Genomic DNA, 21,972 nt, shown 5'->3' with positions numbered 1-21,972 from the left:
GAGTGGTCCTACTCTCCTCTGGGTGGTCCTTAGGAATGTTCTGGCCCCAGCCGTCTCTCTCAGCCTTGCTCCGAGGTAGGAAGCTTGCGTGACAGGGGCCTCTGTGTCACTGAACACCTGGATTACACGTGTGGCCAGGTGGCACCATCTGTCACAAGCTCCCAGAGCAGTGAAGGGTTTTCCGGGATGCTGATCACTTTATCACTGTGATAACAAGCTCGAGCCCAGAAACAGAGATGGGGTTTCTCAGCTTCCTGCTTGTCTGTCACGTATCAGCAGGACATTTTTTCCTCGATCCCCATTGTAAACTGGGAATTAAAACAGATGTGGCTATATTAATTGACACTCTCCCTTTAATCAGCCACATTGCCGGCAGTGCTGTGTTCCCCATGATCAACAGATCACCCCGCTGCGGAACTTGCCAGGACCAGTTGCAGAATGAAAAGGCAGAAAACCTTGTTCAAAAAGCAGGAAAAAAGCCCTGTGCAAGGTACTGAAAGAGAAAGCTTTTTCCTTTCTTCCATAGTCTCTTTTGATCTGTCATAGTATTTTTCGTTGGCCTTTTAATGACATTTTAAGTAAAGAAAAAAGAAAACTTGTTAATTAACAATCTAAAATTATTAGCATAAAGTTTACCATTCACCTTAATATTATATAATGACATTTTTTTGCGGGGGGGTCAGCCATGGAGCTTGTGTGATCTTAGCTCCCGGACCAGGGATTGAACCCAGGGCCCCAGGAGCGACAGCACCAAGTCCTAAGCACTGGACCACCAGGGAATTCCCTATAACGACAGTTTTAAATGCAACTATAAGAGCATTTAACCCAGATGTAGAATCACCAAAAATCACACGATTTGTGTTTCGTAGCTCTTACATGCATGTGTATTTGGCTTTTACCAGAACAGTGGCAATAATACACAAAAGTAATGCAGCTCTTTTCATTTCACTTCTTGATACACGTGCTTTCTACCAACACCCTTTACCTTCTGCTTACTGATGAGTAAGGAAGGGCTGAACAGAAACAGATCTAGGGATTGCCCTATCTTTCCCTTCCTTCTGTGTCATCACTTTGGGGTGAGTGGTTGGCTGATTCAGGGAATTCTCCTGTATAAGAAAGGATGTGATAGGGCTTCTTGGTCATTTGTGTTACTTAGAACACCACTGCCTTCTGTCTGCGTTTGAAGCAAGTTCTGGTTCAAATGAAAAAGGTGGCCTCTCAGGGTTGTCGGTGCCCCTGCTCACTCAGTTGAAGACGTGACACACTTACTTTATATTCATTTTGAGTCTTACTGAACGTCCACACCCGTGGGCCCAGCAGAACTGGAGAACACAGCCAGGACAGGCAGCCACACTCACCACATGTATCTGCTCACACCTGTGCTCCATTGTCCCATCAGACTTCACTTACAAAGTACAGATTCAAAGAAAAATTCATTGAGAAATTCAAGACCGCAACAGAAGAGCAGTAAACCAAGTGCAAGGTCCTCCTCAGCACAGAACCCCATGTGACTGCCCAGGTCGTGTACCCAGGAAGCCGGCTCTGATGATCAGTAAATATTATAGCTAATTCAGAGGAGGGTGGTTTGAGGGGAGGAGTGAAAACTGGGGCAAATCAGTCTGCATGCCTGCCCTTTTTTTGGGCATTTCCTGGAAGTAAAGGTCAAGATTGGCATGAAGGGCAACTTAAGGGGGCTTCTTGAAGAAGAGGGATGACCCCTGCCATGTCCATCTCTGCTTGGAGAATTAGTGTCAGAGCTTGGATTTAGTGGTGTGGCTGTGAGGTTCCTAGCTGCAGACACTTGCAGCCTCCAGAGGTGACTGAGACTCACAAATAGATCTGAGATGTTTGACAATCTGAAACTGGAATGGACCTAGTAGATTAAATTAATTAAAGTGGGTTTAGGACTTCCCTGGTGGTGCAGTGGTTAAGAAGCCTCCTGCCAATGCAGGGGACATGGGTTCTATCCCTGGTCTGGGAAGATCCCGCATGCCGCAGAGCAGCTAAGCCCATGCGCCACAACTGCTGAGCCCGTGTGCTACAACTACTGAGCCTGTGCTCTAGAGCCCGCGAGCCACAACTACTGAGCCCATGTGCCACAACCACTGAAGCCCTTGTGTGCTCTAGGGCCCGTGCTCCGCAGCAAGAGAAGCCACAGCAATGAGAAGCCTGGACACCACAGCGAAGAGTATCCCCCGCTCGCCGCAACTAGAGAAAGCCCGCGTGCAGCAACGAAGACCCAATGCACCCAAAAATAAATTAAAAAAATAAAAATAGGGGCTTCCCTGGTGGCCCAGTGGTTAAGAATTGGCCTGCCAGTTCAGGAGACACGGGTTCAAGCTCTGGTCCGGGAAGATCCCACATGCCGCGGAGCAACTAAGCCCGTGCACCACAACTACTGAACCTGCACTCTAGAGCCCGTGAGCCACAACTACTGAGCCCATGTGCCACAACTACTGAAGCCCACACGCCTAGACCCCGTGCTCCCAACAAGAGAAGCCACCACAGTGAGAAGCCCATGCACCACAAGGAAGAGTAGCTGCCACTCGCCACAACCAGAGAAAAGCCCACATGCAGCAACGAAGACCCAGTACAGCCAAAAATAAAATAAAATTAAAATTAACTTAAAAAAAAATTAAAGTGGGTTCAGTGTAAGTAATAGAAAACCCAACTCAAAGTGGCACAGATAACAAAGGGATTTATTGGTTCATGTCAATGGAACGTCCAGGAGTAGTTCAGCTTCATGAGTGGTGTGATTCAGTGGGTGACGGATGCCACTGAGGTCCTAGTTACTTTTTGCCTCTCCACTTTGCCTTCCACGTGTCAGTCTCATCCTCAGGCTGGTTTCCCTTCTCGGTGTCAAGATGGTGGCCAGCAGCCCCCAGAGCACCTTGCTTTCTCACCAGTGTCCAGGGAGGGAGAGAAGCCTTGTTCTTGGAAGTTCTATCAGAAGAGTGAGAAAGCTTTTTTACCTTTCTCTCAGTCAACCTCCCCTTGAGTATCCTTGGCCCAGAACGAGCCAAGAGCCCATCCACCAACCAGAAACATATCCAGTGAGTGCAACTCTGCCAGTAACTTAGGGCTAAGCCTCATGTCCTTCTCAAAAGCCCAGGGGGAGTCAGCTTGTACCAGAGCACATGAACTGCATAGGAGAGTGGGGAGCTGGGGAGGTGGGGAGACCAGAACAAAATGGGGTGATTACCTGGAGAGGACGGACTGGAAGCTCAGGAGGCTACCATGCCATCTACCTCAGAGACCCTCTCTCTGCTCTCAGGGCTGGCGCCTGACCTAGCAGAAAACATAAATGTGTGATGCTGTCTAAACTTTAAACGTGGGAACAGGAGTGCCGTCCTACCCAAGAGACATTCAAATTCATAATTTAAAAAATTGCTGACCAAGTAAAACCTATATCTGCAGGCCATTTAACAGACAAGGAAACCAAGAACCAACAAGGGGAAGTAATTGCCTAAAATCATAATGGTTGCTGTATAGTGAGCTTGTGTGTGCATCTGCTAACGCACGTTACAGAAGAGAATGATGAGGCTTCAGGGAGGCCAACTAATTCTAATTCGCTCAAAGCCACACAGCTAATGAGTGACGGAGGTGGGATTTGGACACAGATCTGTCTAACTTGCGTGACTCTGTCCTTTCCCAGTGCCAGAGGGTGAATTGGTTGCATGAATAGGAAGAAAAACCCCAAGCCAGTTCAGAGCTCTGTTCCACTGTGTATCAGTAAGAAGTTGTAGGAGACCGTCTAATATATACTATGGGATATATAATCCATAAATAAATGGAAGGGAAAAAGACTTTGTGAAGCAGATTCCTTAAGTGATAAAGCAAGTTGTCAGTGAACCTTATGCACGGTAGGGAAGAGCCATCTGCAGTGGGTACAGGCTCCCAGGAAGCACAGGGTAGATGCCGCCTGGCTCCGTGAACGCCGGTGGCTTCTGGCATCCTGGCACTGGCAGAGCAGCAGCTTATGAACTCCTTTTCTAGAAGCTGTCAGTCTTTGGAGAGGTCGTGCAGGAAATCTGGGCCTTTGAATTGGCAGCCTGATCAGAAGAGACATTCAGCTGTCTCAGAGATGCAAGTCCTGGCGTGCACGCCCTGCCTCTCCTGCGGAAGCCCCAGGCAAGCGGTGACCTCCTCCCCCGTCTGCTGCCTTGAGAGAAGGGCAGATTTCACGGAAGGTGTAAGTAAAGTGCAGCGGAAAGGAAATGAGAGTCTCTGTTCTGACCCGGCTCTCGCTCCTTCCCTTACAGCCTGCTTCCTGTTTCTGCTCTGCACTTCCATGGCTCTCCCGCTGTCCATGGCCTTCCCGGGCGAGCTGGCCTCTGAGCTGCTGGATGCCCCAGGCCAGCCATGTCCGGCCAGGACGATGGTACTCCATCATTAAACATAAAGTGTGCGATGGGACTTCCCTGGCGGTCCTCTGGTTAGGACTCGGCGCGTTCACTGCGGTGGCCCTGGTTCAGTCCCTGATCGGGGAACTCAGATCCCGCGAGCCTTGGGGTGTGGCCAAAAAAAGACACAAACAAAAGCAAAATGTGCACTAGGAAGAGCTGGCCAGGCTGATGATTTGCAGACACACGTGAGTCACACAGAAGTACTTGCTGAATGTTTTAAAAAGACGGAGTTCTGGGACCTGCCCTGGGGAATACTGCTGCAGTATGTCTGCGGTGAGGACACATCTGCTTTTAAAACTCTGTCCCTAGATGATTGTGGTACCTCTTGCCCAGTTTGGGAGCCCCTGGGCGAGAGTTTTCCCAAGGACCCTTCCCAGTTCCTATGCTCCCACGTGGATCAATATGAAAAACGAATGTCAGGCTATGGTCATTGTCGGCGCTCTGTACATTCTTTTGCTGAATGAATGAGTAAATATTTCCATTAGTCACATATATTAAATGATCTCAATTATCCAGAAGTATGAAGTTTGAGGAAAGGTTGAGGAGGTGGGAAACTCCTTGAGTAGCCAAAAATTGTTTTCACGTCAGTGAAATTAAACTCACAGCCTTGAATGTTGCTGATGGGAGCCTCCAAGCTCTGCACGTGGAATCTAGCTACGCCTGTTTACAGAGAGGTCTAGCAAGCATGGTGCTCTAGGCTCCGAGTTCATAGCATATTGGAGCAGAAATTAAAAGGGCATCGGAAGGAAAAAAAAAGGACATAGGAATTGTTGCAAACAAAAAGCACCAGGTATTCAAATAGCTTAATGGGGATGGTGTTTCCTTTTGGGGTGATGAAAATGTTTTGGAACTAGATACAGGTGATCGTTACACATCATTGTGAATACGTTAAATGCCACTGAATTGTTCCCTTTAAAATGGTTCTTCGTTTTTTTTTTACATCTTTATTGGAGTATAATTGCTTTACAATGTTGTGTTAGTTTCTGCTGTACAATAAAGTGAGTCAGCTATATGTATACATAAATCCCCATATCCCCTCCCTCTTGAGCCACCCTCCCACCCTCCCTATCTCACCCACCTAGGTCATCACAAAGCATCTAGCTGATCTCCCTGTGCTATGCAGCAGCTTCCCACTAGCTAGCTATTTTACATTTGGTAGTGTATATATGTCAGTGGTACTCTCTAACTTCGTCCCAGCTTCCCCTTCCCCCTCTGTGTTCTCAAGTCCGTTCTCTATGTCTGCGTCTTTATTCCTGCTCTGCCGCTAGGTTCATCATTACCTAAAATGGTTCATTTTGTGTTATGTGAATTTCACCTCGATTTTTTAAAAAATCGACAATACTAAACCCAAAAATGAATATAAAAACAGTACTCTTAGGTTTGTAACAAGTGAAAGCTGACAGCTTGATAGGAAATAAAAGAACAAAATAAAATTCTCAAGTTTGCACAGAATTCGTATAGCCAAGTAGTCTGGGGCGATCTAGTGTCAGGGCAAACAATCCAGCCGGTTCAGCAGGCCCTGAAGCTGTCATCATTATAGGGCAATTTGAAAGTGAACATTTATTATACGGCTCTGCTTTATCAAGAAGAGTTACAAGGTGTCAGGTATACTCTGCTTAAGAGTTCCCCGTAAGAAAATGTCCTATGCAAAAATTTATTGGTAAAAGATAGATTTTTTTTTTATTGAGTAAAAAGTAAGCTTTTGGAACCTGTGATTCAGTTATCTGAATAATGAACGTAACCGAAACAATTCACTCGCTAACATGGCTGCATAAATGAGGCAAGATCCCACAAGGCCAATTCCCATAGCGGTATATTAAAATCGCTACATCCGCTGCCTGCAGTGGGTATCAAGGAATTACCGCTAAATTGTTAATAGAGTGTCCATATACGGTGATGAACAAGTTTTGGAAATAAATAGTGGTGATGGTTGCACATGTTTGTGAATGTAATTCGTGCTACTGAATTGTACACTTAACATGGTTAAAATGGCAAAAATTTTTGTTATATATACTTTATCACAATAAACATATTTAAAAATAATTTTTAAACTTCCATAATATTCCCCCCCCCCCAAATCACTACATCTGGCAGTTTTACCAACTGTATTGGGGAGAATTCTAAAGCCTGAAGAGCGTAATTGTGGTACTGCAGGTCAGTCAGAAAGAAAATCTAGAGGTCCCAGGCAGTGCACGAAGCACACCAGGGAAAGATGCTTTTATTACATTTATTAGGGTCCTTTTGAGCCATCTGTGTGCTGATTGGCTCTGCTGCGATCAGCAGCTGTTTTTATTCATTAGCAATGAGCAGGTGTGTAAGTCATTACTCATGTTCATTTCACAGCTGGACTTTGAATGGAAAAGCAGCTCCTACCCAACAACTCTGGCATCAAGTACTGATATTTAAAGGTCTTTGAGCGAAAAGGTTTTCTTGAGGCTTGGAAAGTACTTCCATCTAATAATGGCTTCAGCGAACATCAGAGATCTCTATAGAGGCAGGCCTCTGTAGGCTGATGATTGGATCAATGTGTGTATTTGATTTTACTCTGATTTCACCCTGAATTTGTAGGTCTCTCTATACCTAGAAATGTTTATTCATTTCAATGGAATACGGTATAGTCATAGAAAAATGCTTTACTTCCTCTGTTTAAGTACCAAGGCCTTCGTGGGGAATAAAATGTCAACTCAAAGCTAAAACTTTCAATGCCATTTAATCAGAAATTTTTTTTTTTTTTTTTTACCACGGCTGTTTTGCTTTTTCATTTTGGAAAAATCGTTTAATCCAAGAATCATACTTCCACTCATTTCATAGGGATTGTCACATGGACCAACCAAATGTAAGAAAGCCAAGTTTCAGGACTTCCCTGGTGGCGCAGTGGTTAAGAATCCACCTGCCAATGCAGGAGACACAGGTTCGAGCCCTGGTCCGGGAAGATCCCACATGCCGCGGAGCAACTAACCCCGTGCGCCACAACTACTGAGCCTGTGCTCTAGAGCCCACGAGCCATAACTACTGAGCCCACGTGCTACAACTGCTGAAGCCCACGCGCCTAGACCCTGTGCTCCACAACAAGAGAAGCCACCGCAATGAGAAGCCCGTGCACCGCAACGAAGACCCAACACAGCCAAAAAAAAAAAAAAAGTGCATGATATATGGTTTTAAATAAAACATTGAAGTGCCATTTTAAGTACTTTATTGACATTATATCACACAGTACTTTACAGGTGGCCTAACTTATGAAAATTAAACATGTAAATATTTTATTCTCCAAAATATGGATAAAAAGTCAGAGTGCTTTTTTGTTTAACATCTTTATTGGAGTATAATTGCTTTACAATGTCGTGTTAGTTTCTGCTGTATAACAAAGTGAACCAGCTATACGTATACATATATCCCCATATCCCCTCCCTCTTGCGTCTCCCTCCCACCCTCCCTATCCCACCCCTCTAGGTGGACACAAAGCACCGAGCTTATCTCCCTGTGCTATGCGGCTGCTTCCCACTAGCTATCTGTTTTACATTCGGTAGTGCATATATGTCAGTGCTACTCTCTCACTTCCTCCCAGCTTACCCTTCCACCTCCCTATGTCCTCAAGTCCATTCTCCACGTCTGCGTCTTTATTCCAATCCTGCCCCTAGGTTCTTCAGAACCATTTTTTCTTTTTTAGATTCCATATATATGTGTTAGCATATGGTATTTGTTTTTCTCTTTCTGATTTACTTCACTCTGTATGACAGACTCTAGGTCCATCCACCTCACTACAAATAACTCAATTTCATTTCTTTTTATGGCTGAGTAATACTTGATTGTACATAGGTGCCACATCTTCTTTATCCATTCATGTCAGTGGACACTTGGGTTGCTTCCATGTCCTGGCTCTTATAAATAGTGCTGCAATGAACATTGTGGTACATGACTCTTTTTGAATTATGGTTTTCTCAGGGTATATGCCCAGTAGTGGGATTGCTGGGTCGTATGGTAGTTCTACTTTTAGTTTTTTAAGGAGACTCCATACTGTTCTCCATAGTGGCTGTTTCAATTTACATCCCCACCAACAGTGCAAGAGGGTTCCCTTTTCTCCACACCCTCTCCAGCATTTATTGTTTGTAGATTTTTTGATGATGGCCATCCTGACTGGTGTGAGGTGATACCTCACTGTAGTTTTGATTTGCATTTCTCTAATGATTAATGATGTTGAGCATCCTTTCATGTGTTTGTTGGCAGTCTGTATATCTTCTTTGGAGAAATGTCTATTTAGGTCTTCTGCCCATTTTTGGATTGAGTTGTTTTTTTGTTATTGAGCTGCATGAGCTGCTTGTATATTTTGGAGATTAATCCTTTGTCAGTTGCTTTGCTTGCAAATATTTTCTCCCATTCTGAGGGTCGTCTTTTTGTCTTGTTTATGGTCTCCTTTGCCGTGCAAAAGCCTTTAAGTTTCATTCGGTCCCATTTGTTTATTTTTGTTTTTATTTCCATTTCTCAGGAGGTGGGTAAAAAAGGATCTTGCTGTGATTTATGTAATAGAATGTTCAGCCTATGTTTTCCTCTAAGAGTTTTATAGTGTCTGGCCTTACATTTACGTCTTTAATCCATTTTGAGTTTTTTTTTTTTTTTTTTTTTTTTTTTTGCTGTATGCGGGCCTCTCACTGTTGTGGCCTCTCCCGTTGCGGAGCACAGGCTCCGAACGCGCAGGCTCAGCGGCCATGGCTCACGGGCCCAGCCGCTCCACGGCATGTGGGCTCTTCCCAGACCGGGGCACGAACCCACGTCCCCTGCATCAGCAGGTGGACTCTCAACCACTGTGCCACCAGGGAAGCCCCTTCTCTAAATGTTAGATAGATTTTGCCTGTGAAGCCATTTGGTCCTGGGCTTTTGTTTTTTGGAAGATTTTTAATCACAGTTTCAATTTCAGTGCTTGTGATTGGTCTGTTTATACTTTCTATTTCTTCCTGGTTCAGTCTTGGAAGGTTGTGCTTTTCTAAGAATTTGTTCATTTCTTCCAGGTTGTCCATTTTATTGGCATATTGTTGCTTGTAGTAATCTGTCATGATCCTTTGTGTTTCTGCAGTGTCAGTTGTTACTTCTCCTTTTTCATTTCTAATTCTGTTGATGTGAGTCTTCTCCCTTTCTTTTTGATGAGTCTAGCTAATGGTTTATCAATTTTGTTTATCTTCTCAAAGAACCAGCTTTTAGTTTTATTGATCTTTGCTATTGTTTCCTTCATTTCTTTTTCATTTATTTCTGATCTGATCTTTATGATTTCTTTCCTTCTGCTAGCTTTGGGGTTTTTTGTTGTTGTTCTTCTTCTTTCTGTAAATGCTTTAGGTGTGAGGTTAGGTTGTTTATTTGAGATTTTTCTTGTTTCTTGAGGTAAGATTGTATTGCTATAAACTTCCCTCTTAGAACTGCTTTTGCTGCATTCCATAGGTTTTGGATTGTCATGTTTTCATTGTCATTTGTTTCTAGGTATTTTTTGATTTCCTTTTAGATTTCTTCAGTGATCTCTTGGTTATTCAGTAGCATATTGTTTAGCCTTCATGTGTTTGTATTTTTTACAGGTTTTTTTCCTGTAATTGATATCTAGTCTCATAACATTGTGGTTGGAAAAGGTACTTGATACAATTTCAGTTTTCTTAAATTTACCAAGGCTTGATTTGTGACCCAAGATATGGTCTATTCTGGAGAATGTTCCATGAGCAGTTGAGAAGAAAATGTATTCTGTTGTTTTTGGATGGCATGTCCATAAATATCAATTAAATCCATCTTGTTTAATGTGTCATTTAAAGCTTGTGTTTCCTTATTTATTTTCATTTTGGATGATCTGTCCATTGGTGAAAGTGGGATGTTAAAGTCCCCTACTATGATTGTGTTACTGTCAATTTCCCCTTTTATGGCTGTTAGCATTTGCCTTATGTATTGAGGTACTCCGTTTGCCTTATGTATTGGGTGCATAAATATTTACAATTGTTATCTTTTTATTGGATTGATCCCTTGATCATTATGTAGTGTCCTTCTTTGTCTCTTGTAATAGTCTTTATTTTAAAGTCTATTTCGTCTGATATGAGACTTGCTACTCTGGCTTTCTTTTGATTTCCATTTGCAAGGAATATATTTTCCATCCCCTCACTTTCAGTCTGTATGTGTCCTTAGGTCTGAAGTGGGTCTCTTGTAGACAGCATATATATGGGTCCTGTTTTTGTATCCACTCAGCCAGTCTATATCTTTTGGTTGGAGCATTTAATCCATTTACATTTAAGGTAATTATTGATATGTATGTTCCTGTTACCATTTTCTTAATTGTTTTGGATTTGTTTTTGTAGGATTTTTCCTTCTCTGTGTTTCCTGCCTAGAGAAGTTCCTTTAGCATTTGTTGTAAAGGTGGTTTGGTGGTGCTGAATTCTCTTAACTTTTGCTTGTCTGTAAAGGTTTTAATTTCTCCGTTGAATCTGAATGAGGTCCTTGCTGGGTAGAGTAATCTTGGTGGTAGGTTTTTCCCTTTCATCACTTTAAATATGTCCTGCCACTCTCTTCTGGCTTGTGGAGTTTCTGCTGAAAGATCAGTTGTTAACCTTATGGGGAGTCCCTTGTATGTTACTTGTCGCTTTTCCCTTGCTGCTTTTAATATTTTTTCTTTGTATTTAATTTTTGATAGTTTGATTAATATGTCTTGACATGTTTCTCCTTGGATTTATCCTGTATGGGACTCTTTGTGCTTCCTGGACTTGATTGACTATTTCCTTTCCCATGTTAGGGAAGTGTTCAACAATAATCTCTTCAAATATTTTCTCAGACACTTTCTTTTTCTCTTCTTCTTCTGGGACCGCTATAATTTGAATGTTGGTGCATTTAATGTTGTCCCAGAGGTCTCTGAGACTGTCCTCAGTTCTTTGCATTCTTTTTTCTTTATTCTGCTCTGCAGTAGTTATTTCCACTATTTTATCTTCCAGGTCACTTATCCGTTGTTCTGCCTCAGTTATTCTGCTATTGATTCCTTCTAGAGAATTTTTAATTTCATTTACTGAGCTGTTCATCATTATTTGTTTGCTCTTTAGTTCTTCTAGGTCCTTGTTAAACGTTTCTTGTATTTTCTCCATTCTATTTCCAAGATTTTGGATCATCTTTACTCTCATTACTCTGAATTCTTTTTCAGGTAGACTGCCTATTTCCTCTTCATTTGTTTGGTCTGGTGGGTTTTTACCTTGCTCCTTCATTTGTTGTGTTTCTCTGTCTTCTCATTTTGTTTAACTTACTGTGTTTGGGGGTCTCCTTTTCACAGGCTGCAGGTTCGTAGTTCCCGTTGTTTTTGGTGTCTGCCCCCAGTGGCTAAGGTTGGTTCAGTGGCTTCTGTAGGCCTCCTGGTGGAGGGGACTGGTGCCTGTGTTCTGGTGGGTTGGGCTGGATCTTGTCTTTCTGGTGGGCAGGGCTATGTCTGGTGGTGTGTTTTGGGGTGTCTGTGACCTTATTATGATTTTAGGCAGCCTTTCTGCTAATGGGTGGCGTTGTGTTCCTGTCTTGCTAGTTGTTTGGCATGGGGTGGTTGGGTGGAGCTGGGTCTTAGCGTTGAGATGGAGATCTCTGGGAGAGCTCTTGCTGATTGATATTACATGGAGCTGGGAGGTCTCTGGTAGTCCAATATCCTGAACTTGGCTCTCCCTCCTCAGAGGCTCAGGCCTGACAGCCAGACCAGAGTACTGAGACCCTGTCAGCCACATGGCTCAGAAGAAAAGGGAGAAAAAAAAAAAAGAAAAAAATTATTAAAATTTTAAAAATTAAAAAATAATTATAATTTTTTAAAAAGAGAGCAACCATACCATTAAACAAATCCACCAATGATAACAAGCACTAAAAACTATACTAAGATAAACATAAAAATCAGAAACAAATCAGTCACAGATAGCAAACCCCAAGTCTACAGTTGCTCCCAAAGTCCACCTCTTCAATTTGGGACGATTCGTTGTCTATTCAGGTATTCCACAGATGCAGGTACATCAAGTTGACTGTGGAGATTTCATCCGCTGCTCCTGAGGCTGCTGGGAGAGATTTCCCTTTCTCTTCTTTGTTCGCACAGCTCCTGGGGTTCAGCTTTTGTTTTGGCCCCGCCTCTGCATGTAGGTCGCTGGGCGTCTGTTCTCGCCCAGACAGTACGGGGTTAAAGGAGCAGCTGATTCAGGGGCTCTGGCTCACTCAGGCCTGGGGGAGGGAGGGGTACAGATGCGGGGCGAGCCTGCGGCAACAGAGGCCAGCATGACATTGCAACAGCCTGAGGCGCACTGTGTGTTCTTCTGGGGAAATTGTCCCTAGATCACGGGACCCTGGCAGTGGCGGGCTGCACAGGGTCCCAGGGTGGGTGTGGATGGTGACCTGTGCTTGTGCAGGATTGGTGGTGGCTGCAGCCGCAGCATTAGCGTTTCATGCCCGTCTCTGGGGTCCAAGCTGATAGCCGTGGCTCGCACCCATCTCCGGAGCTTGGTTAGGTGGTGCTCTGCGTTCTGTGGGCAGACAGAGGAGGAATCCCCTCTCCTCGTGCACCCCAAAACAATGGTCTCTTGTGTCTTCGGCAGCCCCAGACATTTTCCCGGACTCCCTCCCAGCTAGCTGTGGCGCACTAGTCCCCTTCAGGCTGTGTTCATGCAGCCAACCCCAGTCCCCTCCCTGGAATCTGACCTCTGAAGCCCGAGCCTCAGCTCCCAGCCCCCGCCCACCCCAGCGGTTGAGCAGACAATCCTCTTGGGCTGGTGAGTGCCGGTCGGCAGCGATCCTCTGTGTGGGAATCTCTCCGCTTTGCCTTCCGCACCCCAGTTGCTGTGCTCTCCTCCATGGCTCTGAAGCTTCCCCCCCACGACCCCTGTCTCCGGCTGCGAAGGGGCCTCCTAGTGTGTGGAAACCTTTCCTCCTTCACAGCTCCCTCCCACTGGTGCAGGTCCCGTCCCTATTCTTTTGTCTCTGTTTTTTCTTTTTTCTTTTGCCCTACCCAGGTACGTGGGGAGCTTCTTGCCTTTTGGGAAGTCTGAGGTCTTCTGCCAGCGTTCAGTAGGTGTTCTGTAGGAGTTGTTCTACATGTAGATGTATTTCTGATGTATTTGTGGGGAGGAAGGTGATCTCCATGTCTTACTCCTCCACCATCTTGAAGGTCCCCCTAAACAGAAGAGTTTAATTCTACAGTGAGAATCCCCTTTCTTGGGTTCTGCTGACAAACGTATTGGTCAGGGTGACTTAACTATGCTGCAGGAACAAATCAATCCTGGAATCCCAGTGTCCTAATACTACAAAGGTTTATTTCTTTAAAAGTTTTTTAAATTTATTTTACATTGAGTATAATATTTTTATTTTATAGTTGATTTACAATGTTATGTTAGTTTCAGGTGTACAACAAAGTGATTCAGTTATACATACACATATATCCACTCTTTTTCATATTCTTTTTCCCTATAGGCTATTACAAAATACTGAGTAGAGTTCCCTGTGCTACACAGTAGGTCCTTGTTGGTTACAGAGGTTTATTTCTTGCTCATGCAAATTCCAACGTGGATCAGGACCCTCTCCAGGGCTCCCCAAGGCTCCCCCAAGTGACATGATGATGTAAAACTCTAAGCTGCTTCAGTCTTGAGCACCAACCATCTCAGCCCATGGTTTCCACATGGTCGAAGCAGGGGAAGAAAACGAAGGATCATGTGTCAGTTTTTAAATGCTTTGGCCCCAAAATTCCTCATAGCCTGTTGGCTAGCACAAGTCCCACAGTCCTGGGTACCCACAAGGGGGCTGGGAAATGTGAGGGGCACGTACTGAACAGTTAATGTCTCTGCACAGCCAAGACATGTGTTAGGACCCATCCGAAGACTGGTCGTTGGAGCCAGACTGGTCACTGAGGGAAATGGGAATTGCTTTCTTATATTTTAAATAATACATCATATCATCATTGGTTAAATAGGCCAAGAGACAAAGCCCTGAGAAAAGTAGAGAGAAAGCATTGCTATGGTGAGAAAAATCACCATAAGAAAGGGTGTGGGTTTGGTAGTTTTCCAATACGGTGACTAAGGATTTGTCAGTAAACACGTATCCCAGCTTGGGGTTGGGTGAGTGAATTGGTCAATGATGATCATATGTTGCCTGCAACAAATATAGCACAGGATTCTGCACACGGAGGAAGTGTCCTCTTTTGGCAAATCCCCGCCCTGTGGGCCCTGGAAGCAGGGTAAATGGGAGCCTTATATTACACAGTGGATGCATTTTGGGGACGTGACCCATAAATTGGATCTTGTTTTAAGCAAGTGCCTAGATAGGGACTTCCCTGGTGGTGCAGCGGTTAAGACTCCGTGCTTCCACTGCAGGGGGCACGGGTTCAATCCCTGGTTGGGGAACTAACCATATGCTGCACGGTGTGGCCAAAAAAAAAAGCCTGGATATTTAAAGGGATTCTTTGGATCCTTTGGTAAAATGAATCATTGATTGGAAACACGGGTTGTTGTTCACTGTTTTCATAAAAGCAAGGCATACCTGTAGCCAGCTAATATCCAGAGTGGTGCAGTGACCTTTGCCCCCAGCTCTGATGTCCAGTGGACTGCCGTTCTGTCCGGTAAGCATGCTGAAGATTGGGTGGCTCGGGAGACTGAGCAGGTTCCCTGAGCAGGGGTCGAGCTTCAGTTTGTGTCATTAACGTTTTGGCTTTTGTAGACATTTACTTCATTTTCCTAACCGGCATTGTGTTCTTGAAAGCATTTCACTCAATCTTCTGTTCTGTCCCCTTTGCAGGAGTGAAGTTTTTGGAGGACTGTCCCGTACACCCCCTCATCCCTCTATACTTGCTACTGGTTGAGATCATCAGGGCCTTAAAGGTAATGTCTATTTATCAGTTGTTTGTAGTTCTTGTTGAAATTTAACTCAAGGCACTGTGGAATGCATCCTTTAATTGTTTTCTAACAGAACAGCTTCCCCTAAGCGCAGGGTTGTTGAAACGACAGGGCCAGGTGGATCCTGATACCTGCCGCAGAGACTTGGATTTTTCCAGATGAGGAATTTTCACCCAGAACTTCCCTCCTGCTGCCCCGAGTTCAATGTGCTAAGTTGTGGCTTTGGTCTGACTACAATTGATGCAGAGAAGTTACCGACTGCCGATTACTTATACCATTGAATTCAGCCATAATCGTGGCCTTTCTCTGTGCTTCTTTTTAAAAAAGTTTCCTGTATAGGGCAGTAGAGTTTGCATCTGGTTAAAATGGGTTCGATTTTAGCAGTTCTTATTTCTGTTTTTAACCATAGCTCTTAGTTCTCAAATGACCAGCATGGAATTTGTTAGCTGCAATCATCAATCACACGTTAAACTCCGATGTTTGGGGGCGACGTCTGTGACTCACAAGCTTATATCAGTCTAGGGAGCTGATTTGCTCATGGGTTGTATTGACATATGTTGAAACAGGAAGAGTGTTGGAAAAAAGAATATCAAAGGTCCTGCATAGTCTGCGGTTAGGTTTTCAAAATTCGAAGCCCAAAGAAATGTCACACCTTCCAAAAGTACCTTAGGTCTACCTCCATTTATTAGTGACCCTTCCCAGCCATCCAAGCCCACCTCAAAGCTTTCTATATCAAAAGCTAGAAAACACGAGTGTCCGTTTTTCCAAAATGGTTTCATAAGAATGAAGCAATAACACACACACACACACGCACACACACGCACACACACACACACACACACACAAACAGAATCGAGTGCCATATATAAAATTTCATTTGGACCCATTGTCTGATTTCTTTGTCAGCTTCCTTCTGGTGCTGGGGGCCTTCAAAAGAGGCTGCCCAGTGGCACTGGTCATGATATTGATCTGAGGCGTCAAAGGAATGTCTTCAAGATGGCTGTTCTCATATGCAGTCGGTAGCCACCAGCTCTGTTCTGTCTTGGGAAACACGTCTGATTTGGAGCAAGCATTTGGAGCCTTCTGTGTCTGAGATCACCTCACTGTCAAATACCCTCCTCTTTTGGCAGCGGTCTGGTGGGCAATGTTCTGGAATGTATAAATACAGGATCCTTTCTCTTAACATCCTGATGGGATCTACCTGCGTCTCTGTTTAGCTCCAAGGAAACTCAACGGCTCTTAGATCAACAGGGCTGCCTATGTGGCCCCAGAGTGTTAGAAGAAAGCTCTGATGGATTGAGTGCCATAGCGGTGCTCAAAACAAGGGCAGAGTTTTCAGCAGTAATTACCTCTGCCCCACCCTCTCTCGCTGGACTACCTCATGATCAGGTAGAGCAAGGTAGAACTTACCTTTAGAGATACTACCGTCCATGGAGTCCGTTCCTCTTAATAACAGCAAGCTTTTCCTTTATGAAAGCCAGCCCTTTATGAAAGCCAGCCCAGAACCCAAAGGTAATTTATTTTAATGAACAAACCAGGGCCCTAATAAGCAGCATTGATTTTTTTCCAGAACTGTTTGAAGCCAAATTAAATTTTTGTGCTTATCACAGCGAGGCAATACACAGTGAGTCCACAACCATGAGAGCAATAGCAAGCAGGCTTATAGAATCCCCAGACAGAGAGGTTTACTAGTGAGGCCAGTGCTTTCTATTTAACCCCCGCGGAACACTGCAGCATCTCTGAGATGCATCAGACGGCACCACCGTATTGCATTGTATTGAAGAGAAGTGGGTGGACGTTTCCGAGGGTCACCTAAGAACTGACGATCATGACCATTAGAAGATCCTGAAATGAATTTAGTAGATTGTGATCACTTTAAAAAAATAGAATAGGGCTTCCCTGGTGGCGCAGTGGTTGAGAGTCTGCCTGCCGATGGAGGGGACACGGGTTTGCGCCCCGGTCTGGGAAGATCCCACATGCCGCGGAGCGGCTGGGCCCGTGAGCCATGGCCGCTGAGCCTGCGTGTCCAGAGCCTGTGCTCCGCAACGGGAGAGGCCACAAGAGTGAGAGGCCCGCGTACCGTGAAAACAAACAAACAAACAAAAAATAGAATAGAAAATATTAGTGCCTGATAAGTATCGTGTGATATACATGCACACGTGTGTGTATGGTAAGGTGACCATGTAATTTATCATCCCAACTGGGACACTGTTGAGAGTACAGGGGGGCTTTAATAATAGTCACGCCAGGAAAACAGCATAACTGGCACCTCTCTGAGCCAGCCAGGGCATACGCTTACCCGATTACTAGGCTGTGACGTAAAGTGTGTTTGTTACTGAGCACCGTGTTGAAAAAAAGTTTCAAAACCACTGACTTAGTGGCCGTTTGTCTACCTAACACTCCACTTCATCTTCCAGGACCCCACTTCTTAGTAATAATCGCTACCACCCCATGAGCACTTGCTATGTGCCAGGTGCCGTGCTAAGGGCCTGGCCCCCATTTTGAACGTATTCAGTTCTCACAATGCCCCTTTGAGGCAGGTCCTTGTATCAGAAAGGATTTTTTGAATATAAGGAACAAAAAATCAGCTCTGGCTAACCTGAGAGGTAATTTGTTAAAAAAGCTCGCAACTTCAAAGGTTGGTGAAAGGAAGGAACCAGGTGGCTCCAGGAAGCGTGGGCTGTGAGACCCGGGCAGTTGCTCTGGGCCAGCAGTGAAGTGAAATGAACCCCAGAGAGTTCCTCTCTCCTGGCATCAGGTGCCCACAAACCAGTCCTGGGAAGGTGGCTAGGTCCCTGGACCTTGGGTGCCAGGCTGACCCTGGTGTGGAGAAGGCGCCTCCAGGGAGGACAGGCCCTGGGATTTCCCCCTCCAGATGCACGTGACAGTGGGGGCCAGCCCCCAGGGAATGGGACCCTACTAGGAAGGGAAATGGTGCTGAGTAACTGAACCCCGAGCTGCGCTGTCAGCTCCAGCTTACAGATGGGGGAACTGAAGCGGAAAGGTTGCTTCTCTTGGGTTTCCACAGGGTAAATGGCTGAGCTCCTGTGCAGCCCACGCCTGCCCGAGCTCATAGTCCTTCTCTTCGGCTGCCCTGCTCCTCCCAACTGGTTTTCTCCTGTTTCCCAAACCCACCACCCTTCATCTTTGCCATGCCACTGACATTCCCACCTCTCCCTGCTCACAGGGGCTCAGAATATACCCCCTCTTCCAGGAAGCCCTCCCTGGATGCATCAGCTCTATGTGAGTGGCTCTCTGGACCCCTTTAAGCCCTCACTTCCTTTTTCTTATGTTCTGCCTCCCAACCAGGCTACAAATCTTATTCCTAGAAAGCCTGGGAAACTGGACCATTTGGAAGCACTTTCCCAGTTTAGGAAAAAACCCCTGTGCAGGGAGATCAGCTCTGTGCTTTGTGACCACCTAGAGGGGTGGGATAGGGAGGGTGGGAGGGAGGGAGATGCAAGAGGGAAGAGATATGGGGATATATGTATATGTATAGCTGATTCACTCTGTTATAAAGCAGAAACTAACACACCATTGTAAAGCAATTATACTCCAATAAACATGTTAAAAAAACCCAACAAACAAACAAACAAACAAAACCCTGTGACTTAATAGCTTTGATTTAAGCACCTGGGTAGTATGGTGTAGGTGGTGGTCAGAGGTGTGGACCGACATCCATCTCATCCTTTTACTCACTGTGGACCTGGGTGAAGTGACTTAACTTCTCTGAGCCTTAGTTTTCTCATCCACAAACCAGGGATAATAATATACAGCCCCCAGGTTAGCATAAGCATTAAATGAGATCATACAGGCCAAATGCTGGCCTAATCACTTCACTTAGGTTTCGTTATCTTTCATAAGTGATAACTTTTCAGTGTAGAAAATAAGAGAATACAGATAAGCACAAAGAAGATTTCTAACCCAGTAAAGAGAGATACTGGAATCCTTCCTGGAGGAGGTGATACCTGTCTGGATGTTTATGAAAGAGTCAGGCTGGGGAGCAGAGGGGTCCCAGGATAGCATGAGCACACAGTCCGGGCATGGAGATGAGAAGCAGCCCCATACTGTTGGAACTTCAAGCACAGGACTTCTCTGATGGGCCACACCCCACACATGTGCTGGGCTGGGTGTACAGCAGTGTACCAAGAATAGCTGGACCCTGCCCTTCCGTTCTAGTAGGGGAGAACTACTGGAAGTACACCCAGCATGGTCGCTGTTGATTGGTTATATCGGGTGAGGAGCTGGGAGCATCCCTGGTTTCTAGCTTGGACATGTCACCAAATGAATACGGAAGACTGAGTTATGTTTTTAACATACTGAGCCTGAGGCCTGAGGCTATTCAGTGGAACTTCTCCTGAGTCTGAGAGACACAGGAGGGCTTGGTGGGAAGGGCACCTGCCAGCTTTGGCTGAAGACACACCTGGTGTTATGCTCTGGCGCTTCCACTTTTGACCCACGTGACCTTGGCCAACTCGTTCACCCAACTGGTCCTCAATTCCTTTGTTTCTAAAGTGAGGAAAGTGGTGTGCATTCCATAGGGTTGTTTTACATAGAACAATACGCCTAAAAATACTTTGTGTCTGTATTAGTCAGCTCAGGCTGCCTTAACAAGATCCCACAGACGGGGCAGCTTAAACAACTACCACTTAGTTGGGATCGGGGAGGAGGGCACTTCCAGATGATGACCAGATCCAGGGGGTGGTCACTGGAGGGAGGCAGAGCAGGTCACTGGAGCCAGGGGGTGCCAAGGAACTGACCTCAAGGCTAAGGAAGCAAACCAGAGCAACAGGGAGACTCTGGGCGCAGAGATGAACCTCAGTCAACGAATCCCGTGTCCAAAGCAATTCACACACCTATAGAATGCCACCAAGGATGCTAAGGATTGATGCCTTCATTCTCGCCAGTTCTCATTCTTCCAAATGAAATTTCACTCCTTGGCAGCATTTCCAACTCCAGTGTGTGCACTTTTCCTAATGAATCTTTCTCTGTTTCTCTCCTACCTTCTGTCCCCTCTCCTCCCCCTCCTTTGTTGCTCTGCCCTCCAATCCCTGGCTCCCTACCACGACCCAGATGTCTCTCCTACTGTACAACCCCACCAGGATGAGGCGGCTTCTGTCCAAGGCCGTGGTGATTGATGATGACGACGACGATGTATATCCCTAGAGGCAGAACGCGCACAAATATTACATCCACCTTCTCAGCCTCTTCCCCTTCCTCTGGTTCTTTCTGGGAAATTACTGGGTCTTTTCTGTTTACCTGCCAGATTTTATTCCACCTTTCCAGCAGCCTCAGGATTACTGTGACAAAACCCTGTACGTCTTTGCAGTAGGTGTCCTCGTGCTGGGCTTACTTGTGCTGGGCAGCAGCTGTGTCCACGTGTGGTCCAGGTGGAGGCCTGCTGCTGAGGAAGACTGAGAACCAGTCCCTCCAGCACATGCACGCACACATGCACAAGTATGCACAGGCACACACACACATATACACGTGCATAGATACACACAGGCAACACATATACACGTGCACAAATACATGCACACACACATATATACACCTGCACAGATACATGCACACACACATATACACATGCACAGATACAGGCGCACACACATACACATGCACAAATACATGCACACACACATATATACACATGCACAGATACACACATGCATACACACACACAGGCACAGATATGCATACACACATATACACGTGCACAAATACAGGCACACACACATATACACATGCACACACACATATACACATGCACAGATACACAGAGGCACACACATATACACATGCACAAATACATGCACACACACATATACATGCACATACATACACAGACACATACACACACACACACTGTTGCAGGAGAAGGGCACGCTGTGAAAGCAATAAAACCTTCCCTGCAGGCATTTAAGAATCCACCAAAATGCTGAGTATTCTAGCAGGCTAAAGAAATGCTGGCCTGCCTGGGTCTAGGAAAGGCACATTTACTCTTTTCAGAGTGAGGATTTTGTATTCATAAGAGTTTTCAAAGGGGTTTTTTTTTTTTGAAGGGATGAGGCAAAGAATGGGAGACCTTTTAAAATCACAGTTGCAGTTCCAATGACTGTTAGGAGAGAGAGGTTTGTTGTTGTTACTGCTGCTACTGCTGGGTTGTCATTCAGCCACGACACCTTGAAGTTATAGAAAGAGCATGGACTTTCACACAAGACACAGCTCTACTCGCTATGATGACTTTTGTTACGAGAAGGAGAACAGCGCTCTTATTTAACGAGTCCACCTGCCTTTGGGGAGGAGCCTCTCTACCCAGCAGAGGGCTGGGTTAAGGAGCCTCTCTCCCGACCCCAGATCAGCTGGGTTTGCGCTGACGGGTGGGGCCTCCCAAGGGCAGCTGTAAAATCTGCCAGGGTCGAGGAAGTAGATTCCTGCTCGAAGCTGTGGTCTGGCCCGCTAGCCTGGCATCCAGAGACAGCGTCGCTTTCACAGCGTGTTCTGTGCTGCTGCAGATCCTTTGCTTGGCCTTGAGTCTGCTTATTTCCCTGGTTATCTGTGTACATCTCTGTGGTTCGCTGATGACATAAACCAGTTTAGTGGGTTCTGGCTGGGTTGCCTGCAATGTGGCTAATGTAGGTGCTTCTGGTCTCTGAGTTTAAATCGTCTACAGTGGCAGATCTACTTAATGCCGGGCTAGGGTTTGGAAGTCTATAAAC

General features: G+C 45.4%; 1 protein-coding gene and 1 long non-coding RNA gene across 2 annotated transcripts in view; both read left to right on the top strand.

Annotated features, from left to right (window-relative positions):
• LOC137211046 (uncharacterized) overlaps positions 1-21,972 on the top strand; it is a 49,436-nt gene that overhangs the window by 16,540 nt on the left and 10,924 nt on the right. The window contains exon 4 of the long non-coding RNA XR_010936874.1: positions 15,156-15,238. This is a non-coding gene — a long non-coding RNA (uncharacterized lncRNA). The remainder of the gene's footprint in view (positions 1-15,155; positions 15,239-21,972) is intronic.
• Positions 20,327-20,671, top strand: TMEM272 (transmembrane protein 272). Its single transcript, XM_067713181.1, is given in 1 exon segment — positions 20,327-20,671. A coding segment is annotated over 1 exon segment (345 nt).

Source organism: Pseudorca crassidens, chromosome 18 (genome assembly GCF_039906515.1).
Source record: "Pseudorca crassidens isolate mPseCra1 chromosome 18, mPseCra1.hap1, whole genome shotgun sequence".
Lineage (NCBI taxonomy): Eukaryota > Metazoa > Chordata > Mammalia > Artiodactyla > Delphinidae > Pseudorca > Pseudorca crassidens.
Note: the sequence above shows the minus strand (reverse complement) of the source record. Positions and strands in the feature narration are given on the sequence as shown.